This window comes from Cyanistes caeruleus, chromosome 16 (assembly GCF_971803275.1).
Source record: "Cyanistes caeruleus chromosome 16, bCyaCae1.hap1.1, whole genome shotgun sequence".
Classification (NCBI taxonomy): domain Eukaryota; kingdom Metazoa; phylum Chordata; class Aves; order Passeriformes; family Paridae; genus Cyanistes; species Cyanistes caeruleus.
In genome coordinates this window covers 14863694-14886211 of record NC_141716.1, presented here as the reverse complement: position 1 = coordinate 14886211, position 22518 = coordinate 14863694, and the positions used below count along the sequence as shown (strand labels likewise).

At 49.4% G+C, this 22518-nt stretch overlaps 3 protein-coding genes across 3 annotated transcripts in view; 1 reads left to right on the top strand and 2 right to left on the bottom strand.

The window, feature by feature from the left end:
- The window catches only part of LOC147650263 (uncharacterized), a 241358-nt gene that overhangs the window by 121003 nt on the left and 97837 nt on the right, over positions 1-22518 (bottom strand). Inside the window, exons 2-3 of the mRNA XM_086853494.1 lie at positions 16028-16162; positions 15607-15751 (exon numbers count right to left, since the gene is read on the bottom strand). Of these exons, the coding sequence (XP_086709620.1) occupies positions 15607-15648 (42 nt within the window). The 5' untranslated portion in view covers positions 15649-15751; positions 16028-16162. The remainder of the gene's footprint in view (positions 1-15606; positions 15752-16027; positions 16163-22518) is intronic.
- LOC147650267 (maestro heat-like repeat-containing protein family member 7) overlaps positions 1-22518 on the bottom strand; it is a 285583-nt gene that overhangs the window by 197142 nt on the left and 65923 nt on the right. The window lies entirely within an intron of this gene.
- LOC147650270 (maestro heat-like repeat-containing protein family member 7) overlaps positions 1-22518 on the top strand; it is a 226296-nt gene that overhangs the window by 181115 nt on the left and 22663 nt on the right. The window lies entirely within an intron of this gene.

The following is a 22518-nucleotide window of genomic DNA, read 5'->3' as shown; positions in this document are numbered from 1 at the left end:
TCTCCCAGGGCTGGGCTGGCATCTTGGGGACAACCCTGGGCTTGGTTTGGTGCCATGGAACCCTCAAAACTCTTCATTCTCAGTCCCCAAACTCTTCAGGCCTGCAATTATCCTGTTAGATTAAGTCAAATCATCCTCTCTGTCCATGAAGGTCCATTTTTGCTGCTGACCCCATCCCCCAGCACAAAATGGTTCTGTTTTCATGCTCTGTCTAATTTGTAATTTTCATGGGTGTTTGAGCAGCCACTTCCACCTTTCTGGGTGCAGTGTGGAGTGCTGGAAGTCAGGAATGCCAGTGTGTATAACATTGTTAATTTTAGGCATTTCTCTAATCACTGCCTGCCTTTGCTGCTGCCGCCCCTCCAGAACCACAGCAAAAACATCTCTCAACATCCCTAAAGAGCAAACAAGATTTAAATTGTGCTTTGAATTCAGATATGTTCTCCTTCCAACACTCAGAGTGGCAGGGAAAGGGCTGATGAAACCCTGCAGCCACCCCTGCCACGTCCAGCCTCTTTCCTGGTGCTTCCTCAGTGTGTTGATCTGTGAGCTGCCAAATGTGGAGCAAGATTTGGGTGTAATCCTGATGGAAACCCCCAGCAATAACCAACTTTGGGGGTTTTACTGCTGCTTTGACACAGATGCTCAAACTGAAGCTGTGTCCTGTCCATGCCAACCCCCAGCTTATTCCAAGCTGCAGACTTACTTGGGAATCTTTGCCTTGGATTTGGCCCCTTGCTGCCTTCAGTGAATGAATCCCTTTGTGTGCTGGGTTCAGCTTCCAGCTGAAGCTGAGGCAGCTCCTGGGAGCAATTTGAATTATTTTTTATTTTGGCCACGGCAGTGGAGAGAGGTGGTGACCCCAGAGGGCAGCAGGACTAATTTGGAGGTTGGAGAGAGCTCAGTGGTGTCCCCACAGCCCCCAGGAGCTCATGGGGACTGAGGGAGGTTGGGTGGGGAGAGGAAATCTGCATCATCCAACTTTGTGTACCTCCAGTGTCTGAGCAAGTTATTCAGGCTTTCTTTGGAGCTGAGAGAGAGACACTGATTTTTCTGGAGTGCCATTCACCAGCCTGGGTTTCAATATCTGAAATGAGTGAGAATGGGTGTCCTGGAAAAGCCTTTTTTTAAAACATGGAACCTGCAAAAGCTGGCTTGGACAGAGCAGTTAACTACAAGAGTAGTTAATATCTAAATTCAGGCAAATTTAAATGTTTCTTCCCTGCCCAGGTATTTCCACCCAGCTAAGGCAGACCCAAGCTCGCTGCTCTTTCCAGTTCTCTTTCCTCTGCCCCCAAACACGATGTGAAACACTGCTTTAGAATGTTTTACCCTGTAAAACAACATATTGCACTGTTCCCTGTTCACTTTCAATTTTATGCAACTTTCTCTGCTGGAATAGGCTCAGTGATCCCAGGAAATAATTGGTGAGCTTGTTAGACTAATGGGATTTTTTATTTTCAAGGCTATAGATCAAACAAGTATGCCTGAAAATTCATTATACATGCAGTGAGCACAAAATAATTATTCCTTCCCATGGAAGTGCCGGAGGAGAGACTGTGATAAGGTGGGGCTTTAAAAAAACCTGCTTGATTTATCATTTGAGGCAAAGTTCCTGTGAGATGCACGAATTCAGTATTGAGTGACAGTCACCTGGCTGGCCAGGGGGCAGGGGACAGCCTGGAAAGGATTTTGACTTTGCTTTTTTGACTTTATTTTTGGTCTGGAGCTAAGCAGCCCCTGAGTTGTGCTCGTCCTTTGCAGCAAACAGCCCCAGGTGTTGTTTGGAACAGCAGAATTTTGTGTTGCTCCCAGGTGGTGAAAAAGGGATGGTTTCCCACCTCCCTCTTCTCCAGGGTTTTGGTTTTCCATCTCCTTCCCCTCTGGGGAAGCCAAGGAAATCTCAGCCAGGAGAGAGGATTTGTTCAGTCCTGCAGGTGGACACGTGAGAAAGGGGATGTCAGCAGTGGAGGATCTAGGCCAGAATAAAATGCTGGATATTGACTGAGATGTGGGCTGTGCTGCCTCATGTTCAGCCTCACCATCCCGAGCATTTTGGGTCTAAATTGCAGTGTCTGGGGTTGTCCTGGTTTGGGGCTGCTGGGATCTTGCCCACGAGCTCAGCCTGAGCAGTTCCATCAGTTGTGTCCCACGAGGAACCAGGAGGAGATGCTGGCAAGGGAACTGGAGCTCCTTCCCTGTGGGGACAGGCTGGGAAAGCTGAACCTGGAGAAGAGAAGGTTGTGAGGAGACCTCAGAGCTCCTTCCCAGGGTGTGAAGGGGCTGCAGGGAAGTGGGAGAGTGACTCTTCCTCAGGAGCTGCAGTGACAGGACAAGGGGGAATGGGATCAAACTGAAAGAGGGGAAATTTAAGTCAGAAATACACAAGAAATTCTCCCCTGTGAGGGTGGGCAGGCCCTGGCACAGGGTGCCCAGAGCAGCTGGGGCTGCCCCTGGATCCCTGGAAGTGGCCAAGGCCAGGCTGGACAGGGTTTGGAGCAGCCTGGGATAGTGGGAGGTGTCCCTGCCCATGGCTGGGGGAGGAATGAGATGATCTCTAAGGTCCCTTCCAACCCAACCCATTCTGGGGGGGAATTTTACCTTCAGTGTATTTGCAAATTGCAATTTATTTTTGCATCTTTGTTTGAAAATTAATTTGTCTTAAAGATATTTTGTGTGTTTCTTGAGTTGTCCACATATTGCTGCTCTTCAATCAAGTATTTTCCATTTGCAGAGCTGGCCAAAGAATTAATTGTTCACTGAGAAGTTCCATAGAAAACCCCTTTATAAAAAAGCACAAGTGGATACTGTCTTTGTGGGGAAAATTGGTGAATGTTTGGGATATGACAGGAGAGAGAAAAAAGGAAAAGAAGCAAAGACAAGTCATAAAAAGGCTCAAAAGCGCAAGCTGTGACATCTTGGAGAGAAAAATGCTTGCTATACCTTGGAAAAGCTCGAAAACAAATCTCCAACATAACTTAAAAATAGTTCTTCTCGTTCTGCAGGCACAAAGACTAATTGGAAGTGACACCATTTAAGAATGTCACTTCCAGTCGGTCTCATTGCCCTGGTGTTTGTGCCTCCCATCCTGTGCTGGGCTGGGATGGCTCCGTGAGCAGGGAGAGGGAATTTTGTCCCTCAGAAGAGACTGGGCTTGGTGGCCAGCTCCTTCTGGGCAAGCAGCTCCTGATCCCCATGGATGCACCCACAAGTGCAGGGATCTGGACTTGGCATCTCCAAGCCAGCATTTGCCTTTTTGATGGACACCTCTCACAGCCAGTGTGGTTGGGAAGGTGGTGACCTGACTATCCATTCTCTGGTGGTGGTCAAAAACTTATAAATACTGAGAGAATAAAGGACTCTGTTGCACCACACCTCGAGCTGTGTCCCTGTGACTCATTTTGTGTCCAGCAGTGACACCCATCCTGGTGCACTGAGTGAGGGGAGGATGGACAGGCCAGCAGCAGTTCTGGCTGGAGGATTCCTGCTGGGCTGAGGGCAGTGGCTGCGCCCATCCACTCAGGAAACATCAGTGTGTGTCCAACACCTCCTGAGGGAGCCCCTTAGGCACAGCTTCTGCCCAAGTTTTGCCAACATCTCCCTGGGCAAAGCATCCAGGGCAGTTCTTGCAAAGGCAGCACCTTTGAGGAACCCACAGTTGACAGCAAATTGCACACAATTACTCTGCAGTGCATAAGCAGTAAGTAATCAAGCATGCTAATGACCAGCAGCGTTAATTACTGGCCACTTCCCCCAGCTGTTCCTCACCTCTGGTCCCAGCTGCAAAACCAGCTCACAGTGTGCAACAGCTGCATTTGGAGGCCCAGAACAGCCCTGGCCTTTGGCTGACTGTGTAAAAGTTGGATGACAATTTGTAGCTCCACGTGGGAATTTTGGAGCTTCCCCAATTAACCCCTGAGTGCTGTGGGATTCTCTGCTGGAGGATCTGAGTGTGACAAGCTGCTGATATTGCCTGAGTTGGTGTTGGGGCATCACAAAGGAGCCTGGACACCTTCCCCTATCCCAGGCTGCTCCAAGCCCCATCCAGCCTGGCCTTGGACATTTCCAGGCATCCAGGGGCAGCCACAGGAAACCTGTGCCAGGGCCTCAGCAGCCTCACAGGGAAGAATTGACATAATTAATGTAACTAACATAGTTCCTTCTGAAGGTCCAATGGTGAAAAGCATCTCTGTAGCTTCAGCTGATGAATTTCAACACTGAAAGGCACAAAAAACCCCAGAAGAAATGGAGCTCAAGCTGGCCAGGACGAACATTTCCTCTCCTGCTGCCAATTATGGGGCAAGGATTACATCACAACGTGTTAGTAGAATTAAATATCTATTTGAACTTTGCTTCTCGTGTACTTTTTAATTTTAATATTATTTATTCTTTGACTTTCAATAATTCATCGAGATGCGTCCATATCGGTAATTAAAACATGTACAGTAAGAAACAGAGCTCACATAAATTATTCCACGGCATTCATTATTTATTTGGCCACTTACAGCTGTGCAAAATTTACAGAGAAAATATGTACATTAATTAACATGTACATTACAATTTCATGAGTGCACTTTTTCGGTGAGTAAAGATACTCAGATATGGGTGTGTGAGCAGCTAGAGAGGTCTTGCTTGTGCCTTTTAAATTATTTAGGTTTAAGAAGAGGTCTGTGGTTGGAATCCAGGAGGAGCTGCTCGGGGGAAGCCTTTCTGCTGGCCTTACACGTGTGGTGGCAAAGTGGTTTTTTCCAAAGCTGCCAGGATTCCTGAGCCAAGCTCAGGGATGGATGTTCGGCTGTGTTGTACAGCCACGGGCACTGAGTAGAGCAAGGGACAAGAGAAAATCTGATATTTCACACCCTCTGGTGTAATTTCCTGTGGTTGAGTCTATCAGGGAGCGCTGGTGCCATGGTGGTCCCACTGCATTTCTTGGCTGGTGTGTCCTGGAGGGTGAGGCTCAGGACAAGGCCCTGCAGAAGACTCTCAGAGGGGTTCTGGAGGCACCACTGTTGATTTTTACCCCCACAGATTCCAGCTGAGGCTGCTGCAAAGTGACTCCAGTTCTAAAACCAGCTCTGGAAAAGGTCCTGTGCATCAGCACTGAGGCACAGCTCAAACAACGAGGAGTTTCTTTGTGCCAAGCGGATTAAAAATACCCAAACCAACCCAACCAAACAACTCACGGATTCTATCGTCATCTGAAAGGGAAAAGAAACATTTTTATTCAGTGCCACAAAATTTGCATCAATAACAAGTCCAGTAGCACACCAGGAAATTTCCACATGAGTAAACTCCACTCACTGCAAAAAGGCTTGCATCCACTCCTGGAATTTAATCGTTCAGCTGGCATGTGAAAGCTGTTATTTGGAGGTTTAATTATTAAGATCAAATTAAATTTCAGCTATTGCAGCAATGAGCAGATGCCAGCTGAGGGATTCCTTGCTGGGGAATGCTGGAGAGGATTTTGGTGTATCCACATGGGAGCCTCCCTGCTAGGAGGATGCTCAGAAGGCATTGTGCCTTGGATAATGAACTATTCAGGAGTTCTGGGAGTCCCAGGGATGCCTTTTCCTGGTTATGAATTACTCCTGGTGAAATCTGGCAATGAACTGCCTCACGGTGACCTGTGGAGTTCCTGGTCAATGAGGGGCTGCTGGAATGAAGGGAATGCTCCACTTCATGGCTATGGAGCTTTTCCTTTCCCCAGCAGGAGCTCTGGCTGGGACTTGTAATGGAAAGTGTGAAGACTTGTGCAGGTGAAGAGCAAAGAGAACAAAGACCCTCCAAAACTCACTCTGTCTTTCCAACCAACCCCACAGAATTTGTCTGTGAGCTTTCATAGTTTTTGAATTGCCAGCCACAAAAAACTTTTAATTCTTTTTGGCCAGGCTGTGAGTGCACTCAGAGGGTGGAGCAGATGAGGAGACACAGGTTTGGGGAAGCAGAACACAGAACTATTTGCTTTCTGGAAGGCTGGAGTGAGGTCTTGGGGGAAATCTGCCTCACACAGAGACTTGACAAGAGCCATGAGGCTCTGGATCATCCTCCCCTGGACTGCCCAGGCATGGGAACTCCATCCCTCTGTCCCACAGGGCCAAACTGCAGACCCCCCAGCCTTCCCCAAACACCTGCATCCAGGGCATTTAGGAGCTGATTCCCCAGGGCAGGGCCGCACTTTGGGCATTTGTTCTCCCTTTACAGCTCAGCTGCCACGATGCAACAAAGACAATGGTTTGGATGGACACAAAATCCATTTCTGGTGTGTGCAGTGCAAGTGTGGAGGAATTCCTGTTGGCCTGAACCATCCGCTCTCCTGTGAGCACCTGACACTGCACAGAGCCAAAGGTGGGATCACTACAAGGGGATCTTCTCTTCCTCCTGCTCTCTTCATCATCACAGGTAAATTGGAGGTTGGGACACTTCACTGGGGCAGGGACACCCAGGCTGAGTGAGGAAAGGCCACTCCCCACTTCTCTGACATCCTAATGATGGCAACCCATCATTATCCTACAAAGACCCATCCCAGAGGAGCCTGTTGCGTCCTGGCAGGTGCTGGAAGGAAGTGAAAGCATTCCCAAGGAAAAAGGGAGAAACTGAGTCCAGCTCACCAATGCCTCAGAGCAAAACTTTAGAAGGCATTATTCTGTGTATTCCCAACTTCATGGCCAGAGTTGAGGCTGGGTTTGAAAAATGTGGATTTACTTCTTTTATAGAGGAACATTTATTTTTTCACAGCAGAAGGAACTCTTTTGAGTTTCCTGCTTGAGACAGAGATTGAAAAATACACTGCCTTGTCTTTCAAAAATGTTCTGAGGAGCCACTGCAAGGTTTCAGATGAGGGCCACAGTTATGCTCTGGAGGTTGTCAGAAGGAAGGATGCTGCTCAGTCTTTCTCTGTTCTCTTTACTGGAGCTGGCATGAAAATGGATTATTCTAAACCATCTCTCTGTGTGGCTGTCCCATTTGTCAGCTTCCTGCAGGCACATTCCCTGCTTGATGTTTTCATAAACTCCACTCCTTTGCCTTGGCTTCTGGTGATAAATTGTAATGGCAAGTGAAAATATTCCAAAATAAATCTGTTTTCATGGCCCTCTGCAAAGTCCACTCTGAGAGCCCTGTGCAGATGTAGCACTTTGGGAGGAGGTGGGGCAGCACCAAGTGCACATCACACATCAGCCCTGTGGTGTCCACATTTTCAAACCCTGCCCCAACTCTGGCCATGAAGTTGGGAATGCACAGGAAATGCCTCTAAAGTTTTGCTCTGAGGATACAGGTGAGATGGACTCAATTTCTCCTCCTGTTTCCTTGAGAATACTTCCAACTTCCTGCTGTTATTTTGGTAGGGTTTGTATTTTCAAATAAGGAGCAAATTATTATTATTATTATTATTTGTTCCAGGAAACCAAAGGAACATAAGGAGAAATAACAGAAATTTTTAGGTTGGAAAAGATCCCAAGATCTAGGAGATTCTAAGATGCAATCCAACCATGAAGCCAACCTTTCCAGGCCTCCCAGTGATCCCATGGAGAGGGAGGTGCCAGCAGCAGCCCCAGAGCTGGGCTGTGACAGAGCAGGGATGAGGCCAAGTCCAGAACTGCTTCCCAATGACCCCCCCTCACCCCTGAATCCTCTACTCCTGGTACCAAGGCTGCTGTTTTCCCTGGAAATGTGTCTTTCCAGCCCAGAAACTCCTCTCCACTGGAGAAGCCCCAGCAGCAGAGCCCTTCTTGCGCTCTGTGGATGCTGCAGGGCAAAGCCTGTGGTGGCCCCTTGGTTTGGGCTCTGCAGCTCTCAGCACCCAGAAGAAGCTCTGCCAACACCTCCTGCTTCTGCTGCATCCTTGCACACTGTCTGATGATCTGAGAGCTTTTCCCAGCCCAAATGAGCTGCAGTGAGCACAGCAAGAGATGAAAATGAACTCCAGTGATGCCTTTTTCCTGCAGGAAGATGAGGATGGGCAAGTCCTTCCTCTGAGGTGCCCTTCAGCCCAACACTGGGACACTGCTGCCGAGCTGGGCTCAGCTTTGTTTTCTCTCCCAAAGTAAAAGACAGGCTGAAACTAGGACAAAACAACAAAGAGGGAGAGACAAAAAGGGAGAGCCTGGGTTTGAATTGACAGAAACCCCAGGAACCGGTGTGCAGCCCAGTAAATATTGGAATGACATTACCTGAGTGTTGAAAGACCCCCGAGCTGTTCACCAGTCTTCACAGAAGTAATTGTGAATGCCGTTTATTTCTATTATTAACACACCTTTTATAGGGTTCTACAGGGTCTGCGGGCAGAGCAAGTTACTATTGGCTAACACACACAGGTTTACATTCTTATCCTTGTACACAAGGATATTGTTTTGCTTTACTCTCTCTTCTGCAGGCAAGTTTCAAGGATTTCAGCCCTTAATATCACGACTTATTTCAAAGGCTGGTTTGTGCATACAGGCCTTTACTAATATATAAAATATAGCAACACCTGAGCTTGAGAGAAAATTGACAAATTGTTAGGCTGAATTCCTGTCTCTAGTGGAACTGGAGAGCAACCACCATGGAGATAACGTTATTTTCTTTAATCATTTTCTTTGGCAAGAGAATCAGAAGGAAAAAGCTCCAGAGTGACTCTTATTATATTTTCCCTCCCTCTGCCTTTTCTTTCTGATTCCCTCCATCGTTCCCAGCTCTGTCAAGATTGTGACAAACTTAATTACCAGCAAACAGCAGGAATCCCAGATGACATATCCATGGTTTTTTCTTTCTTCTGACTTCATGAGATCTTTCTGGTCTTTAATGTAGAGTGAATGAGGACGGGGAGCAGCTGGTGCTGGTGTCCAATACCAGCAGCATCTGAGCCCTTATCTCCTTGAGATCTTCAGTGTCAGGATGGGATGTGGATAACAAAACCTGAGTGATGAGATTCAGGGGTGGAGGTTCAGAAAACGGGATTGTGCATGACAGGCCCAGATCTGCCATTTGGGGGCTGTCATAGAAACCTGCACTCATTTCAGGGCTGCTCACAGCAGGGACTGCACAGCCCAGGCCTCTTGCTCCAAGCTCCTGGCACCAGGATAAGGCACCTTTGTGCCTCCTGCATCTGTAAATTTGATGCTCGTTGGCTATAAAACAAGAGCTGGGTGAAACATTGTCATTTGCAGGGAGTTTGCCCTAAAACCATGTTTCTAGGGCGTGAAACAGCTCAGGGTGAGGTTCAGTGAATGGTTTTGAGCGAGAAAAAAGATTTAAAAGAAAAATGCCCTAAAATACTTTGAGTATTTTTAAGTGGAGTTTTGCCCTTTGATCTTTTCAAAGGGAATTTTATTGTCTTGCTGTCTCAAAGATGTTTTGGCTGCAGGGGTCTGGAGAGGCTTTTCAGAGTCCTCACCAGTTCTACAGTTCAAGAAGCTTGTGCTCCCATTGCTGCAGAAGCAGGGAGCCCTTGCCTCCACCCTGCCATTACTATTATTATTATTATTATTATTATTATTATTATTATTATTATTATTATTAACTATTATAATATTATGTTTATGTTTATGATGTTTATTTTTACACCCAGGCAATTCACTGTTTTGCAGGAAATGTCAAGATTTTCCACACAGGCACCTCTTTCCCCTGTGCACCCATCTTGAGAGAGAGAAAATGGTCATGTGCCACTTGACCAAAGCAGGGGCTTTGCAAACACACCAAACACTGGAAGTTTGGTAGAAAGAAGCAGCAAATCTCTTTTTTATCTTAGTTTTATCTTCACCAAACCTTCTCTGAACAACTCTGCACCTCCTTCTGCATTCATTTCCTCAAGCTGGGTGTCATGGAGTTACTTTACCTTTAAGGGAGTTGGAGTTGCTGGGAACTGCCTGGAGTCTTTTCTCCTGACCAATTATCGGTCATTGCTGAGAACTGACAGCAGTTTAGGCCATTGAAAAGTGGGATCAACTTGTGAACCCTACCTTAAAGTGTAAAAGCAGAGCTCTCTGAGTTCTCTTTGTTTCCTGGCTGGAAGGGTGGCGGAGCTCCAGGCCTCCCGTTCCCTGCCCAGGCCATGCGGCCGGGCGGGGCCGGGGCCGGGCCTGCCGCGTCTCCTGCCCGGGAGATGGGGGGGCCTGGGGAAGGTTTTCCTCGGGCCCGGGCCGGGCCAGGCCGATCTCTGGCTCGGCTGCAGGTTTTGCTGTAACTAAATTCACTAGAAACTGCTGAGTGAAGAAGGAGAGAGGCTCTGGACCTGCAGCAAGCAGAGACAGCGACCACACTCTCCAGAGCAGCTATGAAGAACTTCCCATCGCAGACGGCTCCAGCTCCTGTTCGGCAGAGATCACCGAACCATCTACAAAAGCCTGGGCAAGATTTTAACTCTTTCATTACCCAGATGAGACTTGCGGATTAATCTTTTTATCCAGAGAGAGAAAAAGAGAGTGATCAACATGAAAAGACACTTTATAAACTACCAGTGACAGGAAAGAAGCTTCAGAAGAGGTAGAGAATTAAGAAGATGCTTTCATTAAGCTGAAATATCTTTCTGTTAAAACTATGGAGATGGACAATGAAGTCCTGAAAAGAACTCCTTTAATTCATGATACAGTATCTAGGGAGGAATAATAGGGTTCAAAGTGTAAATTGGAGTAAAAAGTAGAGTAATTATGGTATAGTGAAGTGCTGGGAGATTTGAAGCCTTGAGAGGCAATGAGAAAACTGTTTTCTAGTGAAGCTCACAGAAACAGATGAAGAAGACTTTTTTGCCTTTGAATAACTTATCCTTAAAAATGCTATCCCTAGACTCATGGCCCATACACACTTCAGAGTGATGTGAAAATGGGAGGAGTGAGCTCTAATAATAGCAGCTCTGGGCAGCTAACATTAGGGCAATGGAAAACTATAACAAAAATAGTTTTCTTGTGAGAAACTCCATAAATTAACAGGAAGAAACTTCTGTTTCTCCACAAAGACTGGTGATAAGACAGTAGCAAGAAATGGGACTGTTTTAACCATCAAAGTTCCAAAGGTTTTGTCTCTGTTGTCATGTGAACAAGGGAATAGTGGGTAGATAGGGGATGAAAAGGTTTTTCTGGAAGTTTATTCTGGTGTTCTTATTATTGTAGTTTGTCAATAAACGTTTTTTTTTTCCTTTTAAGTTTTATGCCTGTTTTGCTCTTGTTCTAATCCATATCTCACAGCAAGAAATAAGTAATTTTCTTAGTAATTGGATTAAAACCACGACATAGGACTTTTGTGGGCACAGGGAGGGTGTCAGAAATGCTGACAAGGATGAGAAAAATCTATTTAACGACTCATCTGGAGTATTTCTGAAGAGGAACCCAGAGATGTCTTCTGGGCTGTGTTTTAAGTCACTTCCTGGGCAGCTGTGGCTCCCCGGGGCAGACAGTGGCCCAGGGGAGCAGCAGCCAAGTGCTCTGAGGGCGCGTGAGCCCATCCGTCTTTGCCTCTTGCCACACAGATGTTGCAGGCAAGTGTGAAACCCTCTGCTCTTTGCTTCTGTGCAGGTGCTGCAGGAAGAGCAGAATGAGAAGAGGGCTTTAACAGAGACACTGCTCCAAACTCGGGGACAGCTCAGCCAAGCGTGCCAGCAGGTCCAGCAGCTCAGGCAGGAGGTGAAAGAGCAGCAAGAGAAGGGACAGGCAAGTCTGAGTAGGCAGGGAATGGAGTGCAGGGCAGGGACAAGGGCACAAAAGGCAGCTCCTGGGAGTGAGGGGGCAAGGGCTGCCTCAGGCTCTGGGAGCACAGAGCCTGGTAAACTCCAGAGCTCAGGCCCAGGAAGGAGGGCTTGCAGTACAAGCAGAGCTGGGTTGAGAAGCCACAAGAAGTGGCTGAAGGAATGGGATTTGGAGACAGCAAGTGCAAAAATCTGAGCCTGAGGGCAGGTCCCAGGAAGTCGCTCTGCATTTTGTTGCCAGACCATCAAGGCAAAGTTTCAAGCTGAGCTGCAGGAAGCTCACAATGAAATGCTTACAGTGCATAGAAGGCACAAGGAAGAACTCCAAGGCATCAGAGAGGAGATGAATGTCCTCCTTGAGATGAGGGAGGCTCTGCAAAGTGGCAACAGCACTGTCTTCTCTGCCTGACTGGGTTTGCCTGGTCTTAAGCCCACAAAATCTTCCAAAGCTGACAGAAGTGAACGAATCTTCCAAGCAGAGAAAAATACAGGAATGGCAGGGGCAAGGTTCGGAGGAATAGCAAAGTGTGTTTGCTCTTGGCCTTGTGCTGAGTGAGCAATCCAAGAGAGACAAAGCAGCTGGGATGCCTGTGCAGGATTCCAGGGCATTCCAGTGGAACCAAGGATTCCAGTGGAGACAAAGGTAGAGAAAGCAGGGAAAGGGAGGCAAGGGGCACCCTTGAGGCTGCAGCTCTGAACACGGGCTGAACTGGCTGTGGTGGAAGTGCCCTGCCCAGCCTGCCATAGCCACGTCTGTGTCCCCACATTGCTCAGTGCCTGGCACAGGCACCAATCCTGTCAGGGACAGCACTGCTAACAGAGGGACAGAGAAGCTCCAGAGGAGTGTGCTGCTGCTTCTGCTCCCACATTTTCTGCTGGGACCCAGGAAAGAATGGGGGAAAACTTTGGCAGCAGACACCAGATCCAGCCTTGGCCTGAGGGTGCAGCAGCAGCAGCAGGCCTGGGAAGAACATGTGGATGCTGCTGGGAGGGGAAAGAGGTTGGGACTAGCATGCCAAAGGTGGTGTTGTGTGTCCCTGGAGAAGAGGATGGAGTGCACAGCTTACCTGGGTGTTGAGCTGCTTCAGTTGTCCTGCACGGCTTGAAGAGAGTTGTTCGGCCTGCTGAAGAGCAGAATGAAACTGAGACAGCTGATTGTTCAGCACCAGGTTCCTTTGTTCCAGCATTCTGAGATCCATGCTCTTTTCCTCCAGAGACAGAATCAGCCTAGAAGGGAAGCATGCAACTCATTACTAATGGTATCACATTTTATAAACTCCTAGGACTTGAACCACCTCAGAGAAAACTGCTCTGTCCGATGAGGTTTGTCTAAACAACTTGGCTGTTTGTTCCCCCTGCAGTCACAGCCCAGCATGTGCCCACTCTGCTTTTGTTCCTGAAAGAACAGGGAGTTCCTGCCTTCATGGCCTACCTTCTATTTGAGCTGGGAAAGTGAATACAAACCTAACAAAATCCTGCAATGAAGACATTAGGGAAGAGGAAGAATTTTCTTCTGACTAACCAGGCTCCAAGGGGAAGAGGTTTGGTCAACATGGAAGAGACGTTTCCTTCCCCCATCTTGTATGTCCAGGTAGGAGGAGCAGCACCCTACAGCCAGGGGTCGTCTGGGAAGTTCCCTGAGATTTACCAGCACCCATCCTACTTTCAGCTGGAGGAACAAAGGCCCAAGGCAGAAGTGGCAACAGAGGCTTGGAGCTCAAGCTGATGGAAGATGCAGAAACCTCCAGGCAAGCAAGAGTGCTCTGCCTTTCCTTTGTCTTCTTCTTGGAAGAAGAATCCTGTGGCACTGAAGACTGGCTTGACTTGATCAGCTGGAGGAGCCCCCCTAACCTTGCTCTGGTTTCTTGCATTCTTTGCACAGTCAGTAACACCTGTGAGTGTGGAGGGTGGCAGGGACCCTGCTTGAGCCCCTCCAGGCACCGGGGCGGGGGGGGAGGGGGCATTTTATCAGGAGCAATGCACCAGAGATATCATGAATAAAATCTCTCAAGAAATCCACCCCAGTTAAAATACTGTGTTTAGTTACATACAGTTAATGTTCTTATCCCATTTGTAAACCTTGTACCCCTTGTTTACTCCGATGGTTATTAGTAATGTTAATTACGTACCAGGTTCTGAAGTGTTTGAAAGGTTCTTATGAGATATTCCTGTACCTTTCCCTTCCTTCCCTGCTACTACTGTAACAGAGCTGCTCCCATGGGGGCTAAATTAAACTAACAAAAGCAACCCATTAGAAAGGTATGCCACAGAAGGAGACAACTCCCATGGTTGCTGTGCCACACTAGAACAAAGAAACTCCCAGGAAGCTGTGCAACCAAGTAATACGCAAACTAAGGCATGCAAGACACCAAAACAATGAGCTAACAGAGGAATAAAAGGACAAGGAAACATATTCTAGCAAGCTAAGATCATCTCCCTGCATCACCTAAGCCTGCTTAGAAACCATCTTCCTGCATCACCATGACCTAAGAGGACTGGAAAGGACTGACACCCCTAGACAACGAGCCAGAACAACAGGCCTTCTGGCTACTCTCATGAGGATGGAAGCCCCAGCTCTGCAGTGTGTGCTGCAAAGCTGAATTGTGCCTCCTCCTTGGAGCTGCCAGTGTGGGAACGGCCATGGTGCAAACAAGCCCTCGGGCCCCCCACCCCAAGAGCTGAATCCTAATTAAAGGCATCAAACAGGAGTCTTGTCTCCTGGCCAATTTCTTTCAAGAAACATTCTTGTTTCTTGGGTGCCTCCCAAGGCAATCTGGGCTTGATCAGCACTCAGGGCCTTAAGAAGGTTCTGCCCAGCAAAGCCATCAGATGCCAGGCTGATCAGATCCCAAAGGCTTCAAGTTACAGCAGCCAAGGTGGAGCTGATGGATGTATCCAGCTCCTTACACTGCAGCTCCAGCACTGTTAACACACTAACCTAACCTAACCTAACCTAACCTAACCTAACCTAACCTAACCTAACAGCACAACACTCCCTAGAGGGAAAGAGCTACCCCAAAAGCCTTTGTCTTCAGAAAAACTCCAAGTGAAGGCTTAAAATATTAGAGAATGAACACAACATACAGATAATGAGATGTGTCTTCATGGAGAGTTCAGAATCTGCCACTTAGGAAATGCTGCCAGAGCCCCAGGTAGGTGCAAAGATGGCAAAGAGGGAATGCATTCACCACATTGCAGAGTCCCACAGGCTTTCATTTACCTGTCTCTTTCCCTCTCTAGGACATTCACGGAAGCCTGCAATTCAAAATTTTCCAGTGCCACTTCTTTGCATTCACTCCATTCCCTCTCCAGTTTCTGCAGCTTCACTTGGAGCTCCTTCTTCTGATGTTCTGCCTCCTCCAGCCTCTTCTGGATGTGTTCAGCCTCCAATTGCTTCTGCCTTGACTGTGCCTGGGCCTCGCTCACATCTTGCTGGGCTCTCTGGACTCTGCTTTCCAGGAACTCTCGGGAGGCTGCCAGCTGAGATGTCAACTCTTCCACCTCCAGTCAAACAGAACAAAGCAGTCAGAGGCGACAGCCACAGCCTGCCACTGTCAGCCACAGTAGAGGCACTTAGGAATGAGAAAGGAAAACTTTCCCTTTCTCCCTGTCCTGGGACTGGCAGATTCCCAATAGAGATGGACAACTTGGTTAAGTCTCTAAGTGGCCCACCTGAAAAAGCACCTCCCAAACCAAGGCTAGCAAGAAGAGGCCAGCAGGAGTCCATGCTGATGGTTGCTGGCCAACAGCCCAGAGGACTGGCCCAGCTGTCCAGGGGGCAGCAGCTGAGATTCAGCAGAGCACTGAGTGTCCTTCAGAGCAGCTGCCATGGAGCCCCCACAGCATGAGGCAGCCCCAGGGATCACTCCATCAGCTGCTGCTCTGCCATGGAAAAGCAAGAAGGCCACAGAGTCCTCCCTGTCTGACTGCAGTGCCACTGCTGTTTCACTCACCTGCTTTTGTAGAGCATCCCTCTGCTCAAGGAGGACATTCATCTCCTCTCTCTGATGCCCTGAAGTTCTTCCTGTGCCTCCTCTGCACTACCAGCATTTCATTGTGAGCTTCCTGCAGCTCAGCTTGCAGCTTTGCCTTGATGGTCTGGCAACAAAATGCAGAGCGACTTCCTGGGACCTGCCCTCAGGCTCAGATTTTTGCACTTGCTGTCTCCAAATCCCATTCCTTCAGCCACTTCTTGTGGCTTCTCAACCCAGCTCTGCTTGTACTGCAAGCCCTCCTTCCTGGGCCTGAGCTCTGGAGTTTACCAGGCTCTGTGCTCCCAGAGCCTGAGGCAGCCCTTGCCCCCTCACTCCCAGGAGCTGCCTTTTGTGCCCTTGTTCCTGCCCTGCACTCCATTCCCTGCCTACTCAGACTTGCCTGTCCCTTCTCTTGCTGCTCTTTCACCTCCTGCCTGAGCTGCTGGACCTGCTGGCACGCTTGGCTGAGTTGTCCCCGAGTTTGGAGCAGTGTCTCTGTTAAAGCCCTCTTCTCATTCTGCTCTTCCTGCAGCACCTGCACAGAAGCAAAGAGCAGAGGGTTTCACACTTGCCTGCAACATCTGTGTGGCAAGGGGCAAAGACGGATGGGCTCACGCGCCCTCAGAGCACTTGGCTGCTGCTCCCCTGGGCCACTGTCTGCCCCGGGGAACCACAGCTGCCCAGGAAGTGACTTAAAACACAGCCCAGAAGACATCTCTGGGTTCCTCTTCAGAAATACTCCAGATGAGTCGTTAAATAGATTTTTCTCATCCTTGTCAGCATTTCTGCTTCACACTCCCTGTGCCCACAAAAGTCCTACAATCTCACTTTGGCACTGAACACCTACCAGCACACACCAGAATGGGGAGTGGTAAGAGAACAGTGAAGAAACTCTGAGGTATGTCTTAGAAAAACAGAACACAAGAGCAGCACAAAAATCTCAACTTAAAGCTGATGTTTCTGCCTGGCTTCCTGTGAGAGGGCTCATTCCTGGTCCCAAAGACAGACCCGATCACCTTTCACCTGCCCAAATTCAATGGAGAGGACATGGAGGACATGCTCCACACAGCCCCCATAGCCTGCTATCTCCACAGCTCCAGCCTTGCAAAAAATCACACCAGTTCTCCCTTCAGAACCATTACCTGTCGCTTGGCTTTTTCAAATCTAATTTGTTAATCTTGTTAGACCTGCAGGGTGGCAACTTTCTGCCTCAGCTCAAGCAGCACCTTCTTGTGTTCCTGCTCTCTCTTTGCCTTCTCTTCTTGCCATTGTTCCAGCACCTCAGCACGGTGCCTTTCACGTTCACTTGCCTGAGGAGGGGAGGTTTCTGCACTCCAGAAACAATGTCCTGACAGCTCCCTCTGCTTCCAGCTCTTGTTGCAGGAATTTCACTTGTCCTGCAAACATCACCAACAGCAGGAGTCAGAGTCTTTGCTGACTTTACTGACCTCAGGCCCGTTCAGGACCTCCAGCCCCACCACTCCTCAGAAGCCCTGTGGACAGAGGTGGCTTTACAGGGTGCTTAGCTTTTCTCGGCAGGGGCGGCACCACAAACAAAGCACACGAGGTCCTCACCTTCTACCACTGCCTTGGCCTGTGTGACTCTGAGCACTTGAGCCTCCACATGGTTCCTGCTCATCTCCAGCTGAGATATCTGCTGCTGAGCAGCAGACAGGCTGGATTCCAGGCTCTCCTTTTGCTGACCTACAAATTGCAAATACAGAGAGACATGAGCTGCTTGCTCCTGACACCCACAGCTGGTTATTCCAGGACAACGAGGCTCAAGATCCCCACACATCAGTAGGGAAAATGGATCACATGGAAACTCGTCCAGAGAAGGCACTTTTGTGCCATTTCCATAGCAAAGCAGGGCCCTCTGAGGGAGTGCCCTGGCCTTCCTTATGGCCTGGCACAGCACACACAGCCCAGCCCAACTTGACCTCAACAGCCAAAGCTTCACTTGCTGTTCCTGACCTATGACACTGGGGAGCTGTGCCCGGACAGGATGGGCTGACGAGCAAAGTCTCAGCCTCTGCTCACAGCCCTTCTGTCATCAGCACTTGCAAGCTGCTCTGCAGGGGGACAGGACAGACTCTTGCTCTGGCTGACTCCTGACTTTTTAATGCTCTTGAAAATGGACATAAAGTTACATCATCTTCCAGACACCATGTATTTAAGAGACTTCAGAACTACTTGGCATGATGCAGTAAAATCTCATGGTCATGGCAGCACTTGTACAAAATACCAACACCCTTTTGTCTGAACAAAAACTACCTGAATGCAGAGACTGCTGTTTAAACTCTTGCAAGGTCAAGGAGTAGGCTTGCCACCTTTATTTTAATATTGTTGGCTAAACAGGCAGTAGCCCAATTGGCTTGTCCTTCTTTACAGAGTGAGAGGGACCGTGCAAAGAGACCTCGGTGGGTTTGGCAGGTGGATGCCCATCAACAATTAGCAAGAATCCCCAGAGGTCGTTGAGGATTCCAAAGGGCTTTCCCTGCTGCTCTATAACCACCTCTAGCACCTGGCCCACACTTCTCAAGAGCGGGCTTGGAAGCAGAAAGCCTCAAGACTTTCAGCAGGAGCCTCTGGCTTCACCCACAATGGCAGCAAGCAACAAGGGAAAACATACAGGACTTCCCCTTCTAGAACAAAACACTCCCAATGTCCCCAGGTAAGAGCCTGGAATGCTCAAGATGGGGCTTCAGTTCTGAAGATCAAGATCATGTCAAGCTACTTGGTAACAAACGAGGGATGTTCAGTGAACCAGGGATGCTCACAAAAAGGAACCAAACGCAAGAGAAACTTGAGGTTTCACTCAACCTCTGCATGCTTTAACTACTACTCAATTCAGGGCTGGGTGGCTTGCTTTTGACTTCCCACAGGAATGTGCTTGGCAGCACAAACAGGAGCCCAAGGCTCATGAGCTTTATTGGCTTTAGATGTCAGAAAAATAACCTTCACATTGTGGCATATTTCTCTTTTTTTGGAGACATTTCCATTTTCTTTCCATGGAATGTAAAAACATCTGAAAGGCTCTGCTCCCTGCCTTTACCTGGTGTCTGCCAGCTGCTTGCAAAGCTCTTGTCAGTGCCGTTCCATGTTATCCATTCCTCCCTTAAGGGCAGCCTTCTCCTGGCCCAGCAGCTCCTTCTCTCTGTGCACCTGGGCCAGTGGTTGCCCTTGGCCAGAGGATTGCCGGCACAGCTGCTCCAGAGCCCTGCTCGATGACTCTTGCTCCTGGGAAACCTGGAAACAGGACAAGGTACAGCTTGAGCCTTTCCTCAGGAGCCCTGTGCAGAGCCAGCCAGTGCCACCTCGCAGGCAGCCAGAGGACAAGGAGCACCTGTGCTCTGGCCTCCAAGGTTCACAGCACTGCCCTATGCAGCTCTGATACCCTGGGCTGCAAAAGCCTCTGCCACTGTTACCTTGGAGCTGCTGTGTCAGGCCCTGCTGCCTTGCCTGGGACTTGACAGCTCCTTGCCAACAAACATCCCTACTCCAAACTCCATGTTGTCACCCAAAAACACTGCATCTTCCTCAAATGACACTTGGCAAACAAAATTTCTATCAGGATCTTTTTCAGCCCTGGATATTTTCAGGAAGGTTGGGGAAAGCAATTTTGCTCCCTGAAGGAAGGGAAAATACACAGGACTTCCTCTTCTAGAACAAAACCCCCATCAAAGTGTCACCTCTCCACATGTTCAGAGCAGCTCTCTGCAACGAGGGGATGCTTGGCAGGGAAATGGCTCTTGTGGTGAGCAGACATTTAGTGACTGATGGAAGTCTGGCTGATGTGGCCAATGCAGATGTCTTGGTGCAGCAATTCACACCAACAATACCACTGACTTGTCTTACACAAAGAAGGTGTCTAATGGCCCTTGCTGCTATTCAAGCCAGATGACCAAACCGTGTTTTTGAGCTCTTTTCTCCAAAAGCAAAATCTCTGCTGTGTATTTGCCAAACCTACCACATACCCCAGAACGGAGACTGTCTGAGAGGGACCATCAGAAACAAACCCTTCTCTTGCAGCTATCCTGTAACGCCCAATCCAAACCTCTCCTGGCACAGCTTGGAGCAGTTTCCTCGTGTCCTGTCCCTTGCTCCCTGGGAGCAGAGCCCAACCCTCAGCTGCTGCACCTTCCTGTCACAGGAAGCTGTAGAGAGCAAGAAGGTGCCCCCTGAGCCTCCTTTTCTCCAGGCTGAGCCCCGCCAGCTCCCTCAGCTGCTCCTTGTCAAACCTGTGCTCCAGACCCTTCCCCAGCTCCATTCCCTGTTTTAGAGGCTCTGTGGCTGCCCAAAGCAACAAATTTTGCAGAAGCATGCAACACATTGCTGACAAACACCCATATCCCTGGCTAAAAAATGCGTGTGCCATTTTGAGGCAGCTGTCCACAGCAGTGTCCCTGTCTTCTTCTGCCAGAAACAGCATCTGGGCTGATGTGGCTGGCACAACTCCCACTCCCACAGGTGCTGCCTAGCAATGAGGTGTCCAGAGCCATGGTGACATCATCCCTCCTTTGCTCCAGCAGATCCCTCTGAAGCTGCAATTCCTCCAGTGTCTGCCTCTTGACTTCCAGCTCGCTCTGCAATGAGGGGTCTTCTCCCTCCAGTGCAGCCTCCACTGTACAAGAAGGGCCAAGACAAGTATTCAAGGGAAAGCCAGTCTCATTTCCAAAACCAACCTCCATCCTGTCCTGCTGCTGGGCCTTTTCCACCTGGGGTGACGTTTCCTTCTGCTGCTCGGTGTTCCTTTGACACAGCCACAAGGCTCCTGGCTCTGGGATCCCCATGCATTGCTGCAGCTTTTCCCTGGACTTCTCAATGTTTTCACAGCAACTGCAGAGACAAGGCTCAGTCAGAAGAACAAAGAGGCCTCAAGAGTCACCGATCCCATTTCCAGCACTCCAGGCTGGAGCAGGGGGCAGTGGGCTAAGGAAGACCTTGCTCTTTCCCTCCCTAGGAAATCCTCCAGAGGCAAAGGGAAAGGAAGGCAGGATTTTGCCTTCCTTCAGTGAGAAGCAGTGGCTGGGCAGAGGCACGCAAAGAACAGAATTCAGGGAAGCGGTATGGTGAGAAGAAGGAGTCTTCTATTCCAACATGGCTGTGCATCTCCCACACAGCCTTAGGAGTCACAGTAGAGCATGAAAAACCCTGACAGGACGATGCTCAAGAGCCACACATGGTAGGGCAGGTGATTTCTTCACCCAGGAACCTCTGAACTCCCACACCTGGAAGCAGATTGCATCTGGAATGCAAGAGGAGGAGGAGGAGGAGGAGGAGGAGGAAATGTTCACCCTCTGATTTCTTCTATCAGATCCTCCATCTGCTGATAGCGGCTTGTGACCGTTTGGGTTTCCTCGTCCATTTGACCAATATGTTCCTCCAAGCGCCCACAATTCCCTGAGACTTCCCAAAGCAATGCAAAGGGATCCTGTTTATCCGTGGATGTCAGAGTTGAGAGGATGCTGCCAGGATTGTCAGTGCAGACGATGGAATGGGCCATGCTGTCACTGTTGTCTGTCAGTGCCTGAAAGCCCACATCCAGCTGTTAGTCAGGCATTCTCTTCCTATTCCAAAGGACCACTGAGATGCCTCTTCTGATCCCACAAGAACCAGTGTCCATTCAGTTTCAAAATCCCAGCCAGCTCAGCACAGTTTACTCACCTCAGGGGCTTGGGAGGATTGTCCCTGGTGAGAAAGACCTCGAGCTCCCTGGAAGAGCACAGGGAAGAGCACACTCAGACTGCATGCCTGCCCAGTCGCATCTAAGTGCTTCCCAGCCTGTCCCAGAGCGCAGCAATTCCAGCTGAGCTCTTCCTCCCCTCCTTGGGAATATTTTCAGGCCACTAGTTTGACAGCAGCACAAACAAACATGCTGGAATGTGTCTCATCATTTCTAAGGACACCAAAACAGGAGTTGCCCAGAGACCCATCCAACCTGGCCTTGAACACTCCCAGGGATCCAGTGGCAGCCACAGCTTCCCTGGGCATCCTATGCCAGGGCCCCAGGTCCCCAGCACCCTGACAGGGCAGAATTCCCTGCAAATATCCCATCCATCCCTGCCCTGTCTCAGTGGGAAGCCATTTTCCCTCATCCTGTCCTTGCAGGCCCCTGCCTTAAGTCGCTGTCCAGCTCTCTTGCAGGCCCTTCCTTCATGCATTGATAGGAGCTCTAAGATCACCCTGGAACCTTCTCCCACCTGGACAACCCCAACTCTTGCCTCCTTTGCCCTTGGCACAGGTGCTCCAGCCCTTGGAGCATCTTCCTGTTATCCCCATGGCCTCCCCTAGGCCACTGGGGATCATCTCAGAAATGTCTGAGAGAAACCCCGGGTTGCCTCTGGGAAGCGCTGAGGCTGCACTGTAAATTAGGCTGAGGGGAAGGTGATGACCCTTGTTTGTGCCCATGGCCCCTCCCGTTGGACAAGGATGGAGGAGGAGATGTGGCTGTGCTCTGGGATGGCCAGGTGCCCCCCATTCCCTCCCAGGCCTGTCCCCACAGCAAGCACCAAAGCTGCTGGAGCTCTGGAACAGCAACTGTTAAACCCTTGCTATTCCCAGAGGGAAGCCTTCCCTGAGGCACAGCCCAGGCCCACCCAGGCCCCTGCAGGGCTTGGCACAAGGAGAGCAGTGGCTTTCTCACTCACCCGTCGCGTGTCCATCCGCTCCTTGGCACGAGCACTGTCCAAAGTGCAGTGTCCAAAGGCCCTTGGCCTTCGCAGGGTTTAACCCCACTGTTCAAAGGCCCTCGGACTTCGCAGGGTTTAACCCTTAATGTTCAAACACCCTTGGCCTTCGCAGGGTTTAACTCTCAGTGCCTAAAGGGCCTTGGCATTTGCAAAGTCTAAACCTCAGTGTCCAATGGAGTTTGACTTTGCAGGGTCCAAA